The 25,634-nt window shown below is 40.3% G+C and overlaps 1 protein-coding gene across 1 annotated transcript in view; it reads left to right on the top strand.

Moving 5' to 3' along the window:
* Window positions 1-3,086: 3,086 nt before the first annotated feature.
* Window positions 3,087-25,634, top strand: part of LOC128651493 (galactosylgalactosylxylosylprotein 3-beta-glucuronosyltransferase 1-like) — a 72,683-nt gene continuing 50,135 nt past the window's right edge. Inside the window, exon 1 of the mRNA XM_053704529.1 lies at window positions 3,087-3,198. Within this exon, the coding sequence (XP_053560504.1) occupies window positions 3,087-3,198 (112 nt within the window). The remainder of the gene's footprint in view (window positions 3,199-25,634) is intronic.

Here is a 25,634-nt window from a genome sequence, read left to right on the forward strand (position 1 = left end):
AATTGTTGGTAGTGGCCCATGGGCGTTTTGAGGGCAGAGTTATGATCAGATGGGCAGAGTTTGCACTGTATTCTGGGCAGGGCTCTTCAGGCAGTGAGTGGATGCAGGCCGGGGGGTTCATGAACGGAGCTAATGCAATCCCTGGTTTTACAATGGAAACTGGGACATTTGCCCTAAAGCTGAAGTATTAGAAGGGGCAGCAGGTGGGGATCTGAAACTGTGACAATTGCACAATATGTAGGACGGATAGGAGCTCTGACCCTGTAGGATGCTTCCCAGACTCTCTGATGCAGAAGTAAAACATCATTTTCTGAGTTAAATAAGAAAAGTAGACAATAAATATTGATAGTGTATTGTATGTTTATGTGGAATTACATTTTGAGTTTAATATCCTTTTAATGGGACATGAAACCCACATTTTTTTCTTTCATGATTCAGATACAGAATATGATTTTAAACAACTTTTAAATGTATTTCTATTATCTAATTTGTTTTGTTCTCTTGGTATCCTTTGTTTAAAAGGATACCTAGGTAGGCTCAGGAGCTGCTAATTGGTGGCTGCACATATATGCCTCATGATATTTGCTCATCCAGTCTGTTCATCTAGCTCTCAGTAGTGCATTGCTGCTTCTTCAACAAAGGATACCAAAATAATGAAGCAAAATAGATAATAGAAGTAAACTGGAAAACTGATCATAATTGTATTCTCTATCTGAATCGTAAAATAAATAAAATTGTGTTTCATGTCCCTTTAACAGGATTTTAACTCCTTTTAAACTGTAATTTGTGGCCCCCACTGTCTTGCTGCTTTATATCTCTCTAAGAGACCCTTAAACGAGAGAGCTTTTTATAGGGGAAGAGCCTCCATGCATGCAAAGTCCAAACTGGTACACAAGATACATTATTGAACTCACAGTCATGAATGCTCATTCCAGTTTACAAGTTCAGTAATGTATGTACTGCATGGGGTTCAAGGCATTTCCTTTCAATGAGAAACATCTTGACTCTTACCAGCTCATTTGTGTATTTTATATGGAGATTACAACTTTTACACCCACTGATTCTTTGTACATTTATTTAAAAAAAATAAAATTATATTATAAGTTTTTTGCACAGAATCTCGTAGTTGCCATTTTGCTTACAGTTCAGGTCAAAGTGGGAACAATGGAAAAAAATCTTGTTCAAAACAATCTTTGTGAACGTTGCAAAGAGACCATATAGGGATAGAAAAATAGTGAAAAGTCTTCTCATCCTGACAACCTAAAAGATACATTCAGAGAGGTTAGCAGTGGTGTGGATGGAAACGGATTGCAATAGTTAACTATGAAAGTCATGATTGAGCAATGTCCTGTAAAAACACAATTTTAAAAATGAAATATGAAATTACAACATTTGTAGACTGAAGTGAGGTTTCCTGCAGATCCCTTTAGCTGTACTTGATATGACATAGTCATCACATCTACATATGTATATGAACCTATACATATTTAAACGTAAACCTCATTTTCAATTGCTCTCTCAAAGTATCACCTCAGTTCTTTTGATTGGATTGTGGTTTCAATGAGCAAGATTTTTTTTCCACGTATGCAGCCTCTCCAATAGCAATAAATGGAGCTGTAATGAAAGGATACCTTATATGCTGACAAACCTTTAGAATGTCTTCAGTGGCCATGTCAGAGTGTTTCACATATGTGCCAGCACATATACTGGAAATAGCTGTGAAATAATGATAAAGATGTCTGAAGAGCCCTTCCGAGGACTTATCAAGTGCTTAAAGGTGCCGTATTCATGTAAAAAATGGGAAAACTGTTGAAAAGTGAGAGGAAAATGTATTGTGATCGCCGAGATCTTTTACAGCTCCATAGAAGAAATAGGGATTTGTTTTTTTGAGGATCTGAAAACCTGTTTGTGAGTGAAAGAACTAACCCAAAAACATTCTATTGTGATTATACCTGAATTGAAAAGAAGCCCTTTTGCCTGAATTAGAGCCAAAAACACAGCTCCCAATAGCTTGTAATCAAGGCAATGGGGCATATTTATCAAGCTCCGAAACAGCAGTTATGAAGCAGCGGTCAAAAGACCGCTGCTTCATAACCTGTCCGCCTGCTCAGAGCAGGTGGACAGATATAGCCGGAAATCAACCCAATTGAGTACGATCGGGTTGATTGACACTCCCCTGCTGGCGGCCGATTGGCCGCGAGTCTGCAAGGGGCGGCGTTGCACCAGCAGCTCTTGTGCTGAATACGGTGAATATTGCTCGCCGTATTCAGCGAGGTCTGGCGGACCTGATCCGCACTGTTGGATCAGGTCCGCCAGACCTTGATAAATAGGGGCCTATGATTTCCAAATTCAGTAAATACTGGAGATTCATTAAAAAGCATATTTATTAACTGGTTGAATTTATATATTTGTACATGTGTAAAAACGTTTTCTCAATCATTGTATTGTGTAGGTTTAATGTGTATTGCAACTGCAAAAGCATTGCGACTTTTATTTCCCCGTTTAAAAACAAATCTGATGCGTTTCTACAATAGCCTTATTTATAGATGCTAACAACTATTAACTACCATTTAAAAGCCATACATTGTTTCAAAAACAAATACTTTACCTAGTTATAGCTGATTTTTCCTCTTAAATCCACAAAACTATACTGAACATATGAATACTTTTTTATTCTCTAATAAAAGGTGAAGGCTAAAATCAGCAGAAGTCTAGTGGTGGTAGGGGGGACAGGTAGTAAAATGTTCATTTTCAATTGCCGCTCAAAATATCACCTCAGCCCTGTTGATAGGATTGTGGTTTCAATGAACAAGACTAAAGAAATTTCAAGTACAAAAATAAACATAAAGGAGCAATTTCCTGTACATTTTATTGGAAACACATTATGGAGAGGCCTACTTTACAGTACTTTGCCCCTTTAATAATGTGTATGGTTTCCCTTCTGTACATCTAACAATTACTTTGTATGGCAAACTATTAGCTAGTATGGTTATACAATGGAAAATGTTTCCACAAGTAACTAATATCATTTGTATTTTTCTTTTGCTCAGGTAAGGAAATGATCTGGCCCGGTCGCTCACGGCAGTATGCTGAGGAGACGGAACCTTCTCACCACTCTTCTTATTGTCCTGCCATGGGCTCTGCTGCTAACACTATGGCACCAGAATCCTACCACTCGTTACCTCGCACTTCAAAGAAGTAAGAAGGCTGTACATATTGTTATTATTATTTTCATTTATTTGTATAGCGCCACCGAATTCTGTAGCGCTGGGTACAGTCATAGGGGTATGCAATGACAAGGATTTGTGATAAAATACAAAACAGAACAAAATGAAACAAATCTAGTACAGGAGAAAGAGGGCCCTGCCTCGGAGAGCTCACAGTCTACAGGTTTAGGGTGCAGAGACATAAGGTTGGGGTTGCTTGTCACATCAGTTGTAGTTGCAGCAGTGAGTTAGGCAGTTCATGTATTAGTTTGGTTAGGATGAGAGATGGAGGAGAGATGGTAAGCCACTCTGAATAGGTGGGTTTTCAAGGAGCATCTGAAGCTATACAAGGTTCGAGACAGTCTTATGGAGTGGGGTAGAGAGTTCCAGAGGACAGGAGCAGCACCTGAGAAGTCTTGGAGATGGGAGTGGGACGTAGAGATAACCGGAGTGGACAGACGTAGGTCAGAGGTGGATCAAAGAGGACAGGATGGGGAATATTTCACAATGAGAGAGGAAATATAGTTGGGAGTTAGACTGTTGAGTGCTTTGTAAGTTAGGGTTAATACTTTGAATTGTATTCTGGAGTTTATGAAGAGCTAGTGCAGAGACTGGCAGAACGTAGCAGCTGATGTAGATCATCGACTTAGGTGGATGAGACTAGCAGAAGGATTCATAATAAATTGGAGGGTGGAGAGGTGTTGTTTTGGAAGGCCATTTAGAAGTAGATTGCAATAATCAGTGTGACAAAATGAGGGAATTCATTATTATTTTTGTAGTTTTTTGAGTAAGGAAGAGACAAATTCTTGAAATGTTGCGTATGTGTGAACGGCAGGTAAGCGCTTGTATATGTGGGTTGAATGTGAGTTCTGAATCAAGTGTGACACCAAGACAGTGGACCTGTGGTGAGGTGTTGAGAATAGAGTCTCCAACCTACCGAGAAATGTCAGGTGTTGGATGTCTGGAAAAGGAGGGAATAAGAAGCAGCTCAGTTTTGGACAGATTGAGTATGAGTAGGTGGTAGTGTGAAGGCATCCAAGAGGAAATTGCAGAGAGGCAGTTGGAAATCTTGTTGAGTAAAGAGGGAGAGATATCAGGAGAGGAAAGATAGATTTGGGTATCAGCATAAAAGTAGTACTCAAATCGAAAGGAGGCTATAAGTTTTCCAAGGGAGGAGGTATAGAGAGAAAAGCAAGGGACCCAAGACAGATTCCTGCGGTTCTCCAACTGAGAGAGGCATAGGGTCAGAAGATATGTTGTTAAAGGAAACTGAAAACAAGCGGTTTGAGAGGTATGAGGTAGACCAGGAGAGGGCTGTGTCTCGGAGGCCAAATGAACATAGTATTTTTAGGAGAAGAGGATAGTCAACTGTGTCAAAAGCAACGGACAGGTCGAGAAGAATTTGTAAGGAGTAGTGGCCTTTTGCTTTAATAAAAAGAGAGAAGCGCTCAAACTGGGAAAGAACAATAGCATAATAGCTTGCTCTATGGCTAGTTACCACCCAAGAAGCAGCCTCTTTTTGCTCAACATGTGCCTTTCACAGAGTAGAACTTTCCTGAAGCATATCAGTCTGATCAGTCCAGCCCCGAAATACCAGGCAATCCCTCTCTGAACGAGAGAAACAGCAAAACCCCAGATGTACGTTTCAGTCTATTGTGGGCCTCGTCAGTGAGGTGCAGCCATATCCCTCTAGGCACACTGAGCAACGGGTCCACGTCTGGATTCCTGCATCACACTTAGGGAGACTTTCCAAAATGTCATAATTTGCATAAATTAAAAGAGAGAAGCGCTCAACCTGGGAACGAACAATAGCATAATAGCTTGCTCTATGGCTAGTTACCACCCAAGAAGCAGCCTCTTTTTGCTCAACATGTGCCTTTCACAGAGAAGAACTTTACTGAAGCATATCAGTCTGATCCTGACTTCACAGGACAGTCCTGAAATACCAGGCAATCCCTCTCTGAACGAGAGAAACAGCAAAACGCCAGGCGTACGTTTCAGCCTATTGTGGGCCTCGTCAGTGAGGTGCAGCCATATGCCTCTAGGCACACTGAGCAACGGGCCCACGTCTGGATTTCCGCATCACACTTAGGGAGACTTCCCAAAATGTCATAATTTGCATAAATAAAAAGAAAGAAGCGCTCAACCTGGGAACGAACAATAGCATAATAGCTTGCTCTATGGCTAGTTACCACCCAAGAAGCAGCCTCTTTTTGCTCGACATGTGCCTTTCACAGAGAAGAACTTTCCTGGAGCATATCAGTCTGATCCTGACGTCACAGTACAGTCCAGCCCCGAAATAACAGCAAAACCGCAGATGTACGTTTCAGCCTATTGTGGGCCTCGTCAGTGAGGTGCAGCCATATCCCTCTAGGCACACTGAGAAACAGGTCCACGTCTGGATTCCCACATAACACTTAGGGAGACTTCCCAAAATGTCATAATTTGCATAAATAAAAAGAGAGAAGCGCTCAACCTGGGAACGAACAATAGCATAATAGCTTGCTCTATGGCTAGTTACCACCCAAGAAGCAGCCTCTTTTTGCTCGACATGTGCCTTTCACAGAGAAGAACTTTCCTGGAGCATATCAGTCTGATCCTGACGTCACAGTACAGTCCAGCCCCGAAATAACAGCAAAACCGCAGATGTACGTTTCAGCCTATTGTGGGCCTCGTCAGTGAGGTGCAGCCATATCCCTCTAGGCACACTGAGAAACAGGTCCACGTCTGGATTCCCACATAACACTTAGGGAGACTTCCCAAAATGTCATAATTTGCATAAATAAAAAGAGAGAAGCGCTCAACCTGGGAACGAACAATAGCATAATAGCTTGCTCTATGGCTAGTTACCACCCAAGAAGCAGCCTCTTTTTTCTCAACATGTGCCTTTCACAGAAAATAACTTTACTGAAGCATATCAGTCTGATCCTGACTTCACAGTACAGTCCAGACCCGAAATACCAGGAATCCCTCTCTTAACGAGAGAAACAGCAAAACCCCAAACGTACGTTTCGGCCTATTGTGGTCCTCGTTAGTGAGGTGCAACCATATCCCTCTAGGCACACTGAGCAACGGGTCCACGTTTGGATTCCCTCATCACACTTAGGGAGACTTCCCAAAATGTCATAATTTGCATAAATAAAAAGAGAGAAGCGCTCAACCTGGGAACGAACAATAGCATAATAGCTTGCTCTATGGCTAGTTACCACCCAAGAAGCAGCCTCTTTTTGCTCAACATGTGCCTTTCACAGAGAAGAACTTTACTGAAGCATATCAGTCTTATTCTGACTTCACAGTACAGTCCCGAAATACCAGGAAATCCCTCTCTGAACAAGAGAAACAGCAAAACCCCAGACGTACGTTTCGGCCTATTGTGGGCCTCGTCAGTGAGGTACAGCCATATCCCTCTAGGCACACTGAGCAACGGGCCCACGTCTGGATTCCCGCATCACACTTAGGGAGACTTCCCAAAATGTCATAATTTGCATAAATAAAAAGAGAGAAGCGCTCAACCTGGGAACGAACAATAGCATAATGGCTTGCTCTATGGCTAGTTACCACCCAAGAAGCAGCCTCTTTTTGCTCAACATGTGCCTTTCACAGAGAAGAACTTTACTGAAGCATATCAGTCTTATTCTGACTTCACAGTACAGTCCCGAAATACCAGGAAATCCCTCTCTGAACAAGAGAAACAGCAAAACCCCAGACGTACGTTTCGGCCTATTGTGGGCCTCGTCAGTGAGGTACAGCCATATCCCTCTAGGCACACTGAGCAACGGGCCCACGTCTGGATTCCCGCATCACACTTAGGGAGACTTCCCAAAATGTCATAATTTGCATAAATTAAAAGAGAGAAGCGCTCAACCTGGGAACGAACAATAGCATAATAGCTTGCTCTATGGCTAGTTACCACCCAAGAAGCAGCCTCTTTTTGCTCAACATGTGCCTTTCACAGAGAAGAACTTTACTGAAGCATATCAGTCTTATTCTGACTTCACAGTACAGTCCCGAAATACCAGGCAATCCCTCTCTGAACAAGAGAAACAGCAAAACCCCAGACGTACGTTTCGGCCTATTGTGGGCCTCGTCAGTGAGGTACAGCCATATCCCTCTAGGCACACTGAGCAATGGGCCCACGTCTGGATTCCCGCATCACACTTAGGGAGACTTCCCAAAATGTCAAAATTTGCATAAATTAAAAGAGAGAAGCGCTCAACCTGGGAACGAACAATAGCATAATAGCTTGCTCTATGGCTAGTTACCACCCAAGAAGCAGCCTCTTTTTGCTCAACATGTGCCTTTCACAGAGAAGAAATTTCCTGAATCATATCAGTCTGATCCTGAGGTCACAGTACAGTCCAGCCCCGAAATAACAGCAAAACCCCAGATGTACGTTTCGGCCTATTGTGGGCCTCGTCAGTGAGGTGCAGCCATATCCCTCTAGGCACACTGAGCAACAGGTCCACGTCTGGATTTTCGCATCACACTTAGGGAGACTTCCCAAAATGTCAAAATTTGCATAAATAAAAAGAGAGAAGCGATTAGACACTCCTCGCTGCAGCTTGTATTACCATCCATCTACACCTTGGTTGTGCTTTACTCTGAACAGAGGTCCTCTATCCTCCATTATACTGTTAATGCAGCACTGCATATACGTTTCTCCTGGTATTAATGTAGACTACATGATATTAGGCTACCTCAAATACAGTAGTGGACCTTTGAGTCTATTCAGAGTTATCGTTACAATTTAGATTGCATCTTTAATTTTAGTCAGTACAACTGTTGATATATGTCCAGGTTTTTACACATATTATAATCTAACTCTTACTTTGCAATTACAATGGTATGTTAAACGTTGTGAAGTTATCTTCCATTATATGTTGCACTATATATTCTGCTACTTTTCCATATCACCCAGATTAGAGGCTACTCATATCGTTAGCAAGCTTACTATTCCGCTACAGGAGTGGCCAAAGATATATAGTGACACATTTCCCTGAGGTAATTATATTAACGGCCTTTTGGTCTGACTATTACACCGTGGCTAAATCAAACCAGGAGAGTCAATGTGCAGGAGGTCTAGCATCTACTCATCTTGTCTCCAACCACACTAAGCACAATTTCTCCAAGAATTTCATTCATATGTTCTATACTTAATGTACCTAGCTACCCAAAAACTCTCTCAGATTTCCACTCTAACAAACTCCGCCCCCCCTTCCCCCCTTTTTCCTTCGTAGAGCGGCTCTTGCCCGCTGCATTTTACCCTTTCCCCTTTACACAATATGGCCCACTACTGGCCAAAATACATGCTAATTCTCCACTACCTAATTTTATTGGAATTATAAGAATACAGATAGTGGAAGTGGGGAACATTCGCTATATAATAATATAAAATGAAGTTCCATTTTATTTGTCCCAGACACTTTTTTTTAAAATTTATCTTGGCGTTACTAGTCTAATTTTTACATGCCTTCCCCATATTATAGAGCTCGTCACCATCATGCCAAAGACTGAATTTGAGACAGCTTTGTTTTTCATTATTACTTATATGTGTCATTCATGTGAATATGGGAATAATAGTTGAAGATGCTATCTTTAATTTCCTAGATGCTCTTTAGGTATTAATTATGTATCCATTGCCCTGTTGCAATTTATGAGTCTGGACACAATTCATATGTATTTCTTTATTTCGCACAACTTCAATAAAAACCGTTAAAAAAAAAAAAGAGAGAGAGAAGCGCTCAACCTGGGAACGAACAATAGCATAATAGCTTGCTCTATGGCTAGTTACCACCCAAGAAGCAGCCTCCTTTTGCTCAACATGTGCCTTTCACAGAGAAGAACTTTCCCGAAGCATACAAGTCTGATCCTGACTTCACAGTACAGTCCAGCCCCGAAATACCAATACCAATATGCTTGAATGTATCAGGAAATGTGCCAGCGGTGAGAGATTGGTTAAAGAGATGAGTTAAGGTAGGGGTTAGTGAAGCAGAGAGAGAGGGAAGAAGTTGTGAAGGAATAGGGTCAAGTGGGCAGGTTGTGAGATGAGCCAAAGATAGGAGTACAGGGAAGTAGCATAGAGTTTTGTTAATAGAAGGGATGGGTAGGAGCGCTGGGTTTGAGGAGTGTGAGGTGCAGATATCTTTTCTAATTGTGTCAATTTTATTTTTGAAGTGATTAGCAATAATCTGAGCAGTTAGGTTGGTAGTGGGCGGGGTGCAGGCAGACGTAGAAGGGAGTTAAAGGTTGTGTGATGAGAGTGGAAGTGTGACGTCACCGGATGGGGTAGTGGCTTATAGCTGTTATTATCTATGTCACAGTAATTAAGTTAGATGTGTTGTGCAAGCTGTAAACCTCTGCAATAAAATAGCATTGTACCTTCTATGCTGTGTCCTGCATCTCATGACATGGTGTCAGAAGTATTTGCCTGGGCTCCTGTTTCCTAAGTAATGACGATGTTGAAGTTTACCCCACCTGAGCCTTTTGATTTCCCTCAGCCTGCTTCCAAGCTGGACAAGGAGAGTGGTGAAGTACAAGTTCATTCTCTTGTATACTCTATGTGGAAAGATGTGGAGCCAGTGTTTAATGCCTTTACATTCCAAGAAGGGGAATAATTTGACTTTGAAATAGTTATGAACAAACTCAGTGCTCACTTTGTGCCCAAAAGAAATGTGATTCATGAGAGGGCTTGTTTTCACAAACACGCTCAGTGTGTGGGATAATCTGTGGAGTCTGTATGAACTAGCTGAATTCTGTGATTTGGTGTTGAAAGAAGAGCAAATCAGAGACAGAATAATTATAGGAATTGCAGATGCTGAGGTCTCACTGAAGCTACAGTTGGAGGCTGAATTAACGTTAGATGGGGGCGATTAGGATGGCCCGTCAGAGTGAACTGGTGAAAAAGCAAAGTGCTGATCTGAGGTCTGAGAGTATTGTGGATGAAGTGCAGCAGTTCAGGAGAGCTGCAGGTGAAAGGCACAGTGTGAGCGGTAGACTAGGGGCAACAGATAGAACCAGAAGCGGATGGGTGCAGCAGGCTTGCTGTAGGTGGTTTAACCATACCCATGATCAGAATATCATATGCCCTGCTAAAGATGTAGGAAGTGTAACCAAATAGGCCATTTTGAAGTGGGGTGTAAAAGTTAATCCATTAAGGAGATGCAGGTGGATAGTGACCAGGATGGTCAAGAAGTGTCCTTTGTAGGGTCTGTTGTTGAATCGTCTGGTTTAGATGAAGATTGGCGGGTTACCCTTATTGTAATGGGAGCCAAGCTTGCCTTCAAGATTGACACAGGAGCAGACATCACTGTTATGTCCCTTGCAGCATTCTTAAAACTGCCTCGTCAGCCTCAGCTGGCGAAAGTTACTGGTGGCCGCATCGATTGTGTGGGGAAATTTCTTGCCAGCTGCGAGTACAAGTAGAGGAAATTCACCATGTGGGCACATGTAATTAGAGGTCAGTGTGTTAACAACCTATTGAGCAGGAAAGCAGCCTGTGGTTTGGGCCTTGTCAATGGAGTGAATGAGATTAAGACATGTTTGGTGAATTGGGTCTGCTAAATTGCAACCCAGTTCGAATATCGCTTAAGGGTGATGCAGTCCCATACAGCATTACTACTCCTTGTAGAATTCCATTCCCGCTCATGCCTCAAGTGGAGAAGGAACTTCTGCGTATGAAGAATATGGGAGTTATTGAAGAGGTTGTCAAAGCAACTGACTGGTGTGCCCCTATTGTGCCTGTTGTGAAGAAGAACGGGAAGGTACGCATCTGTGTAGACTTGAAACGGCTGAATGAGGCGGTGAAAAGAGAGAGATACGTGCTGCTGACGCTTGAAGACATAGCTCCAAAACTGGCTGGGGCAAAGTTCTTCTCTACCCTGGATACTTCTTGCGGCTTCTGGCAGATACCTCTAAACCCAAAGTGTCGCAAACTGACTATCATCATTACACCGGTAGGTCATTTTTGTTTTTGCAGACTCCCCTTATATATCCTCTGCTCCCTGAAATCTTTCAAAGAGAGATGAGTTCCCTCTTAAGGAACCACAAGGGCACGGCAGTCGTCATGGATGACATTTTAGTGTATGGAAGAACATGATCAGTGATTGAGCTGTGTGCTGCAGACCATTAGAGAATCTGGGCTGAAATAAAATAAAGAGAAATGCCACTTTGGAAAATCTGAGTTATGTTATTTTGGGCATATTATCAATGGAGATGACATCAAGCTGGACCCAGATAAAATCCTTGCTATTAAACAGATGAAAAGTCCTTCGATGTACATGAGCTGAGACAAATATTGTGCCTTGTGAATTATGTGGACAGGTTCATACCAGATTTATCCACAGTACTCCATCCTATCTCTGAGTTGTTGAAGAAAGATGTTGTCTGGGTCTGGGGACCTCCATAGGAAGAAGCCTTTATGCAGGTCAAGTCCCTGCTGGGGTCTGCCTCAGTGTTGGGGTTCTATGACCCTTCAAGAAAGACCATGGTTAGTGCTGATGCGAGCAGTTATGGGCTAGGGGCTGCCCTCTTGCAGCTGAACGAGAACAAACTACAGCCCATCGCCTACTGCTCCCGTACACTGACAGCTGCAGAATCAAAATAAGCCCAAATTGAGAAAGAGTGCCTAGCTGCAGTTTGGGCCTGTGTGCGCTTTCAGCGTTACCTAGTGGGTTTAGAGAAATTTTTAAAACCGGACCATAAAGCTAGTCCCTTTAATCAATTCCTATTAGATTGAAAAGACACCCTTAAGATGCCAGAGACTTCTGATGATGCTGCTCAGGTTCAATGTTCAGGCAGTGCATGTGCCGGGGAAATAACTGGTTGTGGCAGATACACTTTCCAGGCTCCCGTTGGCTGCAGCTGAAGAATCTTCAAAGGAATCAGATGTGAAAGTGTATGTGGATTCAGTTCTGGCATCTAAATCCATCTCATCAAGGAAGCTAGAGCAAATAAGAAATGAGACATGTTTATATACAGATCTTCAAGAGGTTATTAAATACATAAAGAAAGGTTGGCCCGAGAGCCGGGCAGCCTGGGTGTCTTTGAGCTCTTACCAGTCAAAGAGGTCACAGCTCACGGAGCTGGATGGTTTAGTGCTGCTGTTCCAATATTGCATTGTTATTCCTGTTAGCATGCGGCAGGAGATGTTAAGCAGGATTCAGGATGGCCACTTGGGCATTACAAAGTGCAGAGAAAGGGCAGCTATGGCGGTGTGGTGGCCTGGGATCAGCACCAACATCACAAGCCACGTGTCAAAATGTGCCTTAGAACGCCGGCCTACTCATAGAAGAGAGCCCTTAATTTCTACCCCACTGTCTGCAGGCCCGTGGCAGACAAACTGCATAGAAAGAAGTACCTAATCATGATCTACTATTCCAGGTATTTGGAGATTGCACCCTTGAATAAGATCACCAGTCAAGCCGTTATCACTCGGCTCAAGAGCTTGTTCCCCCGGTGGGGCATACAAATGGAGTTAGTGAGTGCATACGGAATGCAGTTTGCTTCCATGGAGTTCAGTTCTTTCAGCAGTGAATATGATTTAATCCATTCTACATCAAGTCTGCATTACCCGCAGGCCAATAGAATGGCCGAAAGGGCAGTTCAAACAACCAAGTTCATTTTAAAGCAATCTGAGCCGTATCTAGCTCTCTGGGACTATACAGCAACTCCCATCCAAGCCACAGGCTTTAGCCCGGCACAGCTGATGCTAGGACGTCAGATGCTTACTACACTACCCTCTGTGGGTGTTTTCCAGCCAGCCTGCTCTGTTCCTCGGGACAAGGTAATTAGGAGGGATGAAGAGGTGAAAAGGGGCTACAGATTCTTCTATGACAGAAAACACTCTGTGAGGCCCTTGCAGGAGCTGAATTTTTGCCAAAATGTCAGAGTTAAGTGGGATGATGAGAAGAAATGGAAAACACCTGCTACTGTAATAGGACGCTCTCCAGAACCAAGGTCTTATGTAGTCCTTACTGATGGAGGGACAGATACACGTAGAAAAAGAAGACATCTTCAGCCGATACGTGAGAGTTTGGAACTGGATGCCTCAGATCCCCTGTTTTAAGAGGGGTAACTTCCCCTCAGTAAGATCACAGCGGGGATACTTATTTGCTTCCAGCAAACTCTTAATCACCTTCTTCTGTATCAGAGGACAGTTCATGTAAAATAACATCAAGTGGGAGAGTTGTGAAACTTCCAGCCTGCTACAGGGATTAGCACTGTAGTTAGAGCAGTGACCAGAAGAATAGGCAGAATAATCCCATGGTCACTGTGTACTAGGGTAGTCTACCCCGATGTCCAAGACAGGATTGTATTTCTTGTTGTTCTTATATATTCTCTTATAACTTATTTGTTGTACACTAAACAAAACAATTTTTGTATGCTTCTTGTATACCTTGTTATTCGTTGTACTCCAAAAAAAAAAATGTATCCTTTATCCTTTGAAAAAGGGAAAGATGTGATGAGAGTGGGATTGTGATATCACCAGATAGGGGCGTGACTTATAGCCGTTATTATCTATGTTGCAGTTACTAAGTTAGATGTGTTGTACAAGCTGTATACCTCTATGCTCTGTAATAAAATAGTGTTGCACCTTCTATGCTGTGTCCTGCATCTCATGACAGGTTGAGAACAGCTTTCTGGGGTTGGATGCATGAGATGACACAAGGGAGGAGAAATAGACCTGTTTGGCCAGGCTGAGCATAGAGTTGTAGGACTTAAGGATTAATTTATAATGCCGGAAATCAGCGCAGGTGCGTGGTTTCCTCCACTGCCATTCAGTAGCCTGTGAACATTGCTGAAGATATCTGGTCTGTTTGATGTGCCACGGTTGATGTATGGCAAACAGTGGAGGATGCAGCTTTGTCAAGTGTTGATTTTAGTGCTAAATTATACTGTAAAGCCATGAGGTTTGGGCAAGAGAGGGATGCAATGTTGGAGAGCAGAGGATTCAGTTGAGTGGAAAAGTCTGTGAGATCCAAGTCTTTTAAATTCCTGTAAGGTAGCAGTTTTTTGGGGGCTTGCAAAGATGCAGCAGGTAGAGTAAGAGAGAAAGTTAGTAGATGGAGGTCAGAGAGAGGAAAGGGGAAGATAAAGAAGTTGGAAACGGCACAGAGATTAGTGAAGACCAGGTTTGTGGAGTTGGCTTCATAGTGGGTTGGAGATGTTGTCCACTGGGACAGGCCAAAAGAGGTGGTAAGGGATAGAAGTTTAGAGGCAGCAGGTATGTTAGGATTATCAACGGGTATGTTGAAGTCCCATAAGATGAGAGATGGGACATTACAAGAGAGAAAATGTAAATGCCAGGTTAAAAAGTGGTTCAGAAATTGTGATGCTGGGCAAGGGGGCCGATAGATAACTGCTACACAAAGAGCTACAGGGGAGAAGAGGCGGATAGCATGAACTTCAAAAGATGGGAAAGAAAGAGAGGGGGTGAAGGAATGCAGTGAAAGGTACTGTGTGGAGACAGGATAATTCCTACTCCCCCCTCCTTGTTTGTCCCCTGGCCTGGGAGTGTGATTGAAGTGCAGTCTGCCATAGGACAGAGAGGCTACAGCAGTTGTTGGACCACATATAGATTTTGGTCAAACTGTAAGACATTATATGGATGTAATGTATATCTTCATAATAATAAAGTATATGTATTAGCCTCACAACATTGGAAATCAAAACTATACTGTATCCAAGCAAATCAGACCAACATTTCAGTCATCAGCTTAATCTTCCACAGGGGTCTATCACATAGGAACCTAGAAACATAGGTTTTGATGGCAGAAAATAAGTCTGACCATATTTCTTACTGAAATACTATAATGACATGTATATTGACCTATATTAATATAATACAAAAATATTATAGCACATATATAGTCAAAGTATTTAATATCACTTTTTTATGTACAACAAACTGTCCTCGTGCTGCGGCCTTGCAATGTAGGCCTATATTTTTTTTCCTCTTTTACATAATCAACTTTTAATTTGCCATAAACATTCATCAGGGCAGCTCATATCTAATCATCTAGCTTTCTACAATGTCACATGCTTAGATTCTAATGTCAGAGAAGTGACACTTATTATTTTTCATCATAAAGCTCATTAGAAGTTATTGAAATTATTAAATCATTTAAATACAAATGCAGATGATAATATACAGTGTAATATAATGAATATGGGAAATTGTAACACAAGTTAAATTTGTGTGTACTGAAAATACTGAAATATATAAATAGCAAAGCAAATAATGTCAGGTGTAGATAGATAGATGGGTGTTTAATTATGATTAGATAGATTATAATTAGAAGGATAGATAATACATAAGTAGTAGATAGACAAATGATAGATAGATAGATAGATAGATAGATAGATAGATAGATAGATAGATAGATAGAGATAGATAGATAGATAGATAGATAGATAGATGGATAGATAAATGGTAGATAGATAGACGATGAATGGATAGATAGAAATATAGATAACAATTAGATAGATATACAGATAAATGATAGATTATAATTAAATGGATAGATAATACATAAGTAGTAGATAGACAAATGATAGATAGATAGATAGATAGAGATAGATAGATAGATAGATAGATAGATAGATAGATAGATAGATAGATAGAGATAGATAGATAGATAGATAGATAGATAGAGATAGATAGATAGATAGATAGATAGATAGATAGATAGATAGATAGATGGATAGACAAATGGTAGATAGATAGACGATGAATGGATAGATAGAAATATAGATAACAATTAGATAGATATACAGATAAATGATAGATTATAATTAAATGGATAGCTAGATTATGATTAGATAGATTATAATTAGATTGTAGTTAGATGGATAGATACATGATACATAGATCGATAGATAGATAAATAGATAAAATAGATACATACATACATAATTAGATGGTTATATAGATTCATGATAGATAGATTATAATTAGATTGTAGTTAGATGGATAGATACATAGGTCGATAGATAGATAGATAGATAAATAGATAAAATAGATACATACATAATTAGATGGTTATATAGATTCATGATAGATAGATTATAATTAGATTGTAGTTAGATGGATAGATACATAGATAGATAGATAAATAGATAAAATAGATACATACATACATAATTAGATGGTTATATAGATTCATGATAGATAGATTATGACTAGATATATAAATTATGATTAGAGGGGGCAGAGCTTGGCCGAGCAGGGAAATGACCGCAAAATAAAACAGCTCCGAAGCTTCAATCCTCCGTTTGGGGTTTAATTACAGCACACCCGGCCAGTTCCACTTTTAACATGTCTCACAGTTACCGGTGAGACAGGAGGACCTTTCATATTGCGCAACAGCCCTGTTTGGGATCACTACACGGAGAGAACAGCCCCGGAACAGCACAGGCCTAAGAGAAACCAGCTGGAGGTGGAACGGCAGCCGGACTAGGCAGAAGCTGCGTCACTTAGCGATCCGGTTCCCCTGACTGATCGCATAAACCTAAGTACCCAGCGGTCGACTTTACATACAATACTAAGCATGTGTGTGATCTGTCTTTGGGGTTTTTCCTTTGCCGGAGGTTTTGGGCTTGTACACGTGGGTTGGCAGCATGATCCAAGTCTTTCTATAATATAAGTTGTGTGTGTGGGAGCTAGGAGGAAGGCAGAGATAAAGAAGGGGACAAGAAACACAACAAAAAGGGATTTCAGCTTTGGTGTTTGTAGGTGGTTGGCCCCTCTGGGTGTATCAGTGCCTTTGCAGAACAGCAGGGGCTTACTGAACAGAGATTGGTGTATAGAGGTCGTCACCCATGATCTAAGCTCCCACATACTTTCAAAAGAACGTGTCAATTTAAGCAGAGCGAGGTCTGAGCTGATCTTTGTCATTACTTGTTTGATGTGTACTGCTGGACCAACATATTTCATTACAGGGATCTCTTAAAGCGGCCCTTGTACCCTCACTAACACATCTCAAACACAGCCCAAGAGCCCCTGTTTATACCTTATCACACCTCCAGCTGAACACTTTGTGATGCCCTGCAAAAAAGGAATTAAGATGGATAAACCCCTCAAAACCACTACTTTAAATAAACATTTAAAAGCAGCGGACCCACAACCAGAACCCCTGCTAGATACAAACAAGGGACAATCCTCTATGCAAACACATGAATCCAATACAGATGGAGATTCCCCTCTCACTAAGAATGACCTAAAGTCTTTATCATCCAAAGAGGACATTAAAGAAGTTTTAAAGGAGTTTAGGGGACTATTTGGTGAATTACGCAAGGACATCACTCAGGTTAAACATAGAGTGTCTAAATTAGAAGGTACACAACTATGTGTGATGAAATGCATCAAACTTCCAAGCAGCTTCATAGCCATGAGGAGACTATTGGGTTCTTATTGGATAAAGTCGAAGACCTCGACAATCGAAATAGGAGGAACAACCTCAGAATTAGAGGCATTCCGGAATCCATCAACCCATCTGCCTTGAAGGACTGCCTGCAGGACCTATTTAGTGTAAGCAGGGATAGAGGCGCCAATGGTGCAGGTAAATGGTGGTACAGATAGCAATAATAGCCCAATATACACAGAGTACTCACATTTATTGAAGGCACTCACTTGTACCTATAGAGACGGGCTGGATTTTAACAGCAATCCAGCTGGCTGATCCAGGGTGAAATGGCTGGTTCGTGGGTGTCAGAGTGCAGATACTCTAAAGTAGCATAGCAAGGCAGTACCATACATAACACTGAGAGTGGATTTATATAAAAAAATGGATTTATTTAAAACATATAAAAAGGTTAGCCACTCATCACAGTGTTAAAAAAGTAATTGGTACATCAGGAATACATGCGACGCGTTTCTCAGTTAAAACTGTTTCCTCAGGCATGTTTCTAAACAAATCTTTACTCCTTATATAGGGCTATGCTACTGAAAAACACCCACACCCCACCCCCAACAATTGGCATAACACAGACCAATCAGTATCCCTCATTCGAAATGGATCCACCCCTGTGGTGATATAATCATATAAATACTTAGATGAGGATGTAGTTACTTATAATATATATAGATGACCTTACTGCTTCTTAGATTGTGTGTATGTGTATATAAATATTTCGCAGTGGCATAGTATTTTTGTGGCCAACATTTGATGATTACGAATGTTCGTCAATTCTGTGTTCTAATTGGATGTCCTAGCCGTCAATCATAGTGTATTAATAGGACCTGTGCTGATTGCTTAGGATTCGTCCATATGGCCGTCAATCAAAACTACTTGTCAGTTGTTACTAGTAAGTGGAGCTTCCAATAGAAAAGCTAATATCGGGCGTGCCCCTACTTTTGCTGTCATCGATAGTGCACTACAATAGACGCCCATCAAGGAAATATATTGGTTGCTCCGTGGTGATTGTAAACAGTGTATCCCATTGGTCCTACTGCCGGATGTTATATTGGAGCGGGGATCACTATTGGTCAGCAGAAAATGTAAACAAAGTGCCCTATTAGTCAGAACCCCGGGTAATATCGGTATCAGAAAGAGCGATCGCTCTACAAAGTGATGTTATTAAATCTGTGAATGGATGTGAATAAGTAAAAATATAAATAAAGATAAACAATCTGATGATCAATATTATTTAAATGGTGAATTTCCAAAGTGTTATTTGGAACGTGATGTCTTTTCATATAAAGTGATGTTAGTGTCAATGAATAGCGCAATATATTTGCTCATTTAAATACATCCACTACATGAATAAATATAAAGTGATGTATGTGTGAATAAATAGCGCAATAAATTTGCTCATTTTAGTGCATCCAAAACATGGATAGATACGAAGTAGGTGAGATTAAAGTATAAGTGATAGGTGAACCTCATACTTGTATAAGTGTAGCCACCACATAATTAATAAAAAGCCTAGAATAAGAATAGAATCTATGTGATATATAAACCCAAAGTGGGTTGTGCTAATATAATTAAATCATATAATTCTATCTTGAAATAGAAGTGTGTGAATATAAATGATGATTCATGTATAAGTGAAGTGTACCATTAGGAACCTATTGCATGGTCTATCAGACATAAACACTAGTAAGTGTAAAGTATGATATTAAGATTAAGGACATGGTGAATGAAAAAAGCACTAATGGGTGTTTTCTCCTGAAAAACAATATCTAATTAAACTTGTCAGTTAATATGTAGATATGTGACTGGTTACCATAATATACAGAGAAGTGTTTAAACAGATACTTGAAGAACATTATACATGTGTTTACAAAGTATGTTAATATGATACATTTATCCGATCTGAACACGAGATAAACCATATATCTCAGGTGTCCAGTCTATGGGTCATGAGGCATATTAGTATGATACATTTATCCGATCTGAACACGAGATAAACCAAATATCTCAGGTGTCCAGTCTGTGGGTCATAAGGCTCATAAGTCTACTAAGATATACCCCTATATAGGGCGACCCTCCCTAAAGGGGTGGCAGAACTAACTGTGGGGACTACACTATTCCAGTCTCTGAATTTTTGGATTTATTGCTAACGTGGGGGCCTAATGGTACTGTTTGTACTTCTACTTACTTCAAGTCAGTAGACTGTAATAATTTCTTACATTACTCCAGTAACCATTATAATAACTGGAAAATCAATATTCCTTACAGCCAATTTTGCCGCATTAGGCGTAATTGTAGTTCTATTAATATGTATGATGAACAGTCTTGTATATTGAAGGACAGATTTAGGGAAAAAGGCTATCCAAAGGGCTTAATAGAATATGGCTACAATAGAGCAAGATCACTAGACAGAAGTTCGTTATTTTCCTGCAAGACTAAAAAAGGGACAGAAAATACAGGCCATCAGGGACAACCTTTATTTGTCACACAATATAATTCCAACTTTAAGGCAGTTAATAGAATCATAAAGAAACACTGGCACATCTTGCTCAGAGATCCCGTACTAAAAAAAGTGCTGGCCCCCCAACCTAGGATAGTGTATAGGAGGGCGCCAACCCTGAAACAAAAACTAGCACCTTTAGGGAGGGTCGCCCTATATAGGGGTATATCTTAGTAGACTTATGAGCCTTATGACCCACAGACTGGACACCTGAGATATTTGGTTTATCTCGTGTTCAGATCGGATAAATGTATCATACTAATATGCCTCATGACCCATAGACTGGACACCTGAGATATATGGTTTATCTCGTGTTCAGATCGGATAAATGTATCATATTAACATACTTTGTAAACACATGTATAATGTTCTTCAAGTATCTGTTTAAACACTTCTCTGTATATTATGGTAACCAGTCACATATCTACATATTAACTGACAAGTTTAATTAGATATTGTTTTTCAGGAGAAAACACCCATTAGTGCTTTTTTCATTCACCATGTCCTTAATCTTAATATCATACTTTACACTTACTAGTGTTTATGTCTGATAGACCATGCAATAGGTTCCTAATGGTACACTTCACTTATACATGAATCATCATTTATATTCACACACTTCTATTTCAAGATAGAATTATATGATTTAATTATATTAGCACAACCCACTTTGGGTTTATATATCACATAGATTCTATTCTTATTCTAGGCTTTTTATTAATTATGTGGTGGCTACACTTATACAAGTATGAGGTTCACCTATCACTTATACTTTAATCTCACCTACTTCGTATCTATCCATGTTTTGGATGCACTAAAATGAGCAAATTTATTGCGCTATTTATTCACACATACATCACTTTATATTTATTCATGTAGTGGATGTATTTAAATGAGCAAATATATTGCGCTATTCATTGACACTAACATCACTTTATATGAAAAGACATCACGTTCCAAATAACACTTTGGAAATTCACCATTTAAATAATATTGATCATCAGATTGTTTATCTTTATTTATATTTTTACTTATTCACATCCATTCACAGATTTAATAACATCACTTTGTAGAGCGATCGCTCTTTCTGATACCGATATTACCCGGGGTTCTGACTAATAGGGCACTTTGTTTACATTTTCTGCTGACCAATAGTGATCCCCGCTCCAATATAACATCCGGCAGTAGGACCAATGGGATACACTGTTTACAATCACCACGGAGCAACCAATATATTTCCTTGATGGGCGTCTATTGTAGTGCACTATCGATGACAGCAAAAGTAGGGGCACGCCCGATATTAGCTTTTCTATTGGAAGCTCCACTTACTAGTAACAACTGACAAGTAGTTTTGATTGACGGCCATATGGACGAATCCTAAGCAATCAGCACAGGTCCTATTAATACACTATGATTGACGGCTAGGACATCCAATTAGAACACAGAATTGACGAACATTCGTAATCATCAAATGTTGGCCACAAAAATACTATGCCACTGCTAAATATTTATATACACATACACACAATCTAAGAAGCAGTAAGGTCATCTATATATATTATAAGTAACTACATCCTCATCTAAGTATTTATATGATTATATCACCACAGGGGTGGATCCATTTCGAATGAGGGATACTGATTGGTCTGTGTTATGCCAATTGTTGGGGGTGGGGTGTGGGTGTTTTTCAGTAGCATAGCCCTATATAAGGAGTAAAGATTTGTCTAGAAACATGCCTGAGGAAACAGTTTTAACTGAGAAACGCGTCGCATGTATTCCTGATGTACCAATTACTTTTTTAACACTGTGATGAGTGGCTAACCTTTTTATATGTTTTAAATAAATCCATTTTTTTATATAAATCCACTCTCAGTGTTATGTATGGTACTGCCTTGCTATGCTACTTTAGAGTATCTGCACTCTGACACCCACGAACCAGCCATTTCACCCTGGATCAGCCAGCTGGATTGCTGTTAAAATCCAGCCCGTCTCTATAGGTACAAGTGAGTGCCTTCAATAAATGTGAGTACTCTGTGTATATTGGGCTATTATTGCTATCTGTACCACCATTTACCTGCACCATTGGCGCCTCTATCCCTGCTTAGACTTTTTAGATTTCCTCCTATTGGATGCTGATAGAGAGCTGCTTCCTTGTTCAGCCAGCTGGATTGCTGTTAAAACCCAGCCTGTGTCTACCGGCACAACTGAGTGCCTCCTCTTATTGTGAGTACCTAGTGTTCACATACGCTTGGTATACCAAAACCTCCATTGATCTGCACCATTGGCGCCTCTTTCTTGTTGCTTTTTCTTAACAGGACCTATTTAGATCTATTAAAGGCACACCAACGGCTCCAGAGGTGATCCTTGAAAGAGCTCATCGGGCATTGAGGCCTAAACCATCTGCAAAGGCCCCCCTAAGGGATGTAATAGTGCGGTTCCTACATTTTTTGGATAAGGAAGAGTCAAATCCCCTGTAACACATGCGGGGGTTCCTATACAAATATTCTCGGATATTAGCCCCACCACTCTTCAAAAAAGATGAGACCTTCGCTTTATTACAGATACTCTCCGTGTATCTGGGATCCAGTATCGCTGGGGTTTCCCAGTAAGTATCATCACTTCAAAAAACAGAGAAACTGTATCTTATCGTACACCTGAGGATCTTCATAAACTCAACGAAAAATGGGGATTAAAAATAATCCCCCCTGAATTGGATAATGATCTCACAGGTCCCCCTCAACAAGCCTCTGGAGAGGTTGCTCAACACAGCTCTCACCCACCTGAGTGAGGTATTGTATACATATCTATAGACTAAGAACCTGTTGAACTTATACAGATGGGCTGTGCTCTGATGAAGCCTTCTTCAACAGACTTTAATGTTTGTTCCTCAACTAAAATTGTATGTTATTTTACATTTGGTTTATAACCCATATTGTGCCGTTGCCTGCATAATTTAATTTCATAAATATCTGATTATGTGAAAGTAATTAATGTGATGGGTGTCCCCTACATCTTGTGACCTAATATAAAGAATCTATATTTTACAATTAGAAACAGCTGTTTGTCTAGACCTTTCCCCTATATATAATCCAACATTTTGCCCCCCCCCCCCCCCAGGTCCCTCAATCACCTTTTTCTTTCTTACTAGAATTGGTTTTTGGAGGGATTGCACCACTAGCTACACCGTTTGTAGGGGTTTGGATCGCTGGACAGCTGTCCCCCTTTAATAAAACCCTATTAGTTCCATACCCAGAAAGCAGGTTATAGTGTGTGATCCCATCACCATATGTGACCCGAAAGGATACTAAATGAGATTTGGGTTCTTTTCAATGCCCACATATATAGATTGTATCACTTGTTAACAAACAACTGCTTACTAGATAGTTTTACATTTCTTGTTCTCATTGAATTACAGCTAACATATTGTGAGTGCTCTACAAGATCACAAAAGTTTCATTTACACTTCTTGTAGACGCTTAATGTAGTTTTGTATCTATCCCAATGTATATAATTGTAACAGTTAACATGTTGTGAGTACTCTACAAGATCACAAAAGTTTCATTTACATTCCTTGTAGATGTTTAATGTAGTTTTGTATTTATTTCAATGTATATAACTGTGTACTGACGTCTTCGTAACCAAATAGGTTTCTATAACTTTTTAGCTGGCCGGGAGATTGACTTGGAGTGTCTTTCTCTCTTCTTTTAACACACATTCTATTGACCCTAAAGGGAGGAGGATCTCTTTCCTCTTTCTGTATTCTCTTTTTTCCTTTATATCTACTTCAATTTTTACCCACCCTTTACCTTGTTCTTTCCTTCCTTTGTAACATAAAGCTAGTGTTTGATACACATTCTTTTATCCTTAAAGCGCCTTCGACTTTACCCCCTCTCTTTCCTAACTTACATACTCCCCTCTGCACTTCCTTATAATCTTCTCCCCTCCCCCCCCCTTTGATTTTTCCTACACCCACCCCTCTCTCCACCACCATGCCTTCTAAACTACTCAAATTTGTAACTATGAATACCAAAGGAATGAATAGTCCTGGTAAACGTAACATAATCTTGAAAGATTTCAAAAGAATAGGGGGGAGATATTATACTAATTCAAGAATCCCACTTTAAGAGAGGCCGAGAACCAAAATGGAACTACAGGGACTACCCACTAGCCTTTTTTGCATCAGGCCCGCGTAAGAAAAAACGGAGTGGGAGTGCTTTTTAAGCACTCCACCTCCTTTCAGTTGATCCAGGCAGACAGGGATCCAGAGAGCAGATTTATCATTTTACAGGGTATATTATTTGGTTGACCCATTACCATAGCTAACGCCTACTTCCCAAATAAATCACAAGGAACCTTTATGAGAAAGTTCTCCAATCACATATTAGATAACAAGAAAGGCTCACTAATTGTAGGAGGGGACTTCAACACCCCCTTAGATCCAACTCTGGATACCTAGGCAGGGACTTCAAATATGCCAAAAAGAGATCTGAAAATTATCAACTATACCCTAAGAGACATGGCTACACATGATGTGTGGCACCTAATTCATCCAACTAAAAAAGACTATACCTTCTTCTCCCATCCCCACCACATCTATTCGCGAATAGAAAAGGGTGCAATCTAAGAAACATATATCTAGCAGAATAAATAACTAAATGAAAACAAAAAACTTTCAGAAAGAATTTCATATGCAACTGAAGTATGGGCTCAAAAGGAGAAAACCTGCAAAATCCTCAAGACCAATATAAAGGCTCCAAGGTGGCAAACATTGGAAAATAATAGGTTTAATTCTAGGCCAGACTAGAACTGAACTAAGAATGACAAAAAGATTAACAATCTTCTATGGAACATAACAAAAAAAGGACAGATAACTAACCTTTTAAAGAACTGGAGGTTAAAATCTTATCCAAACTAACCAGAGAATATAGCCAGAAATATAGATAAAAAAAGGCCAATAAATAAAGGCCTTCCAGACCTTTAAATAACAGACTAACAAACCTGAAAAAGAAACTCAGACACTGAACAAACAGTTCAAAGGCAAAGCGTATATATCTGATTCCATCTCCAAGCCACCAAGTCAAGAGAACTTGAATCTTGAAAGAGGACCTAATAGAACGTCTGGATGCAAAAGAAGCATTCAAGGAAAGAAACTGGAAGTCTGACCCAGTTATGTTAACTAAATACTGCTGGAACAAGTTGGAGTAAACATAAAAACCAAAGCTCTTCCTACCAAATCCCGACAATCACCCTGGGGAAAAAACAGGGGTAGAAAAAATATTGGCTAACCAATATAACCACTGAACTACCAGAGCATCCACAAACACAGATCCCTTTGCCTACACAGTACCTGGGGAAAACGAGATTGAACTAGTAGAAGGTAAAATCTGAACAGACCTTTTCCACTTGGTTGAAAGTGAGAGAGCAACCAGCGAATCAGAAACAGCAAGAGTGATGTCATTTTTCACACTGGGTAATATATCAATTTCATTCTCCTGTAATGAACAGACAGATGGAGCA

This window comes from Bombina bombina, chromosome 3 (assembly GCF_027579735.1).
Source record: "Bombina bombina isolate aBomBom1 chromosome 3, aBomBom1.pri, whole genome shotgun sequence".
NCBI lineage: Eukaryota > Metazoa > Chordata > Amphibia > Anura > Bombinatoridae > Bombina > Bombina bombina.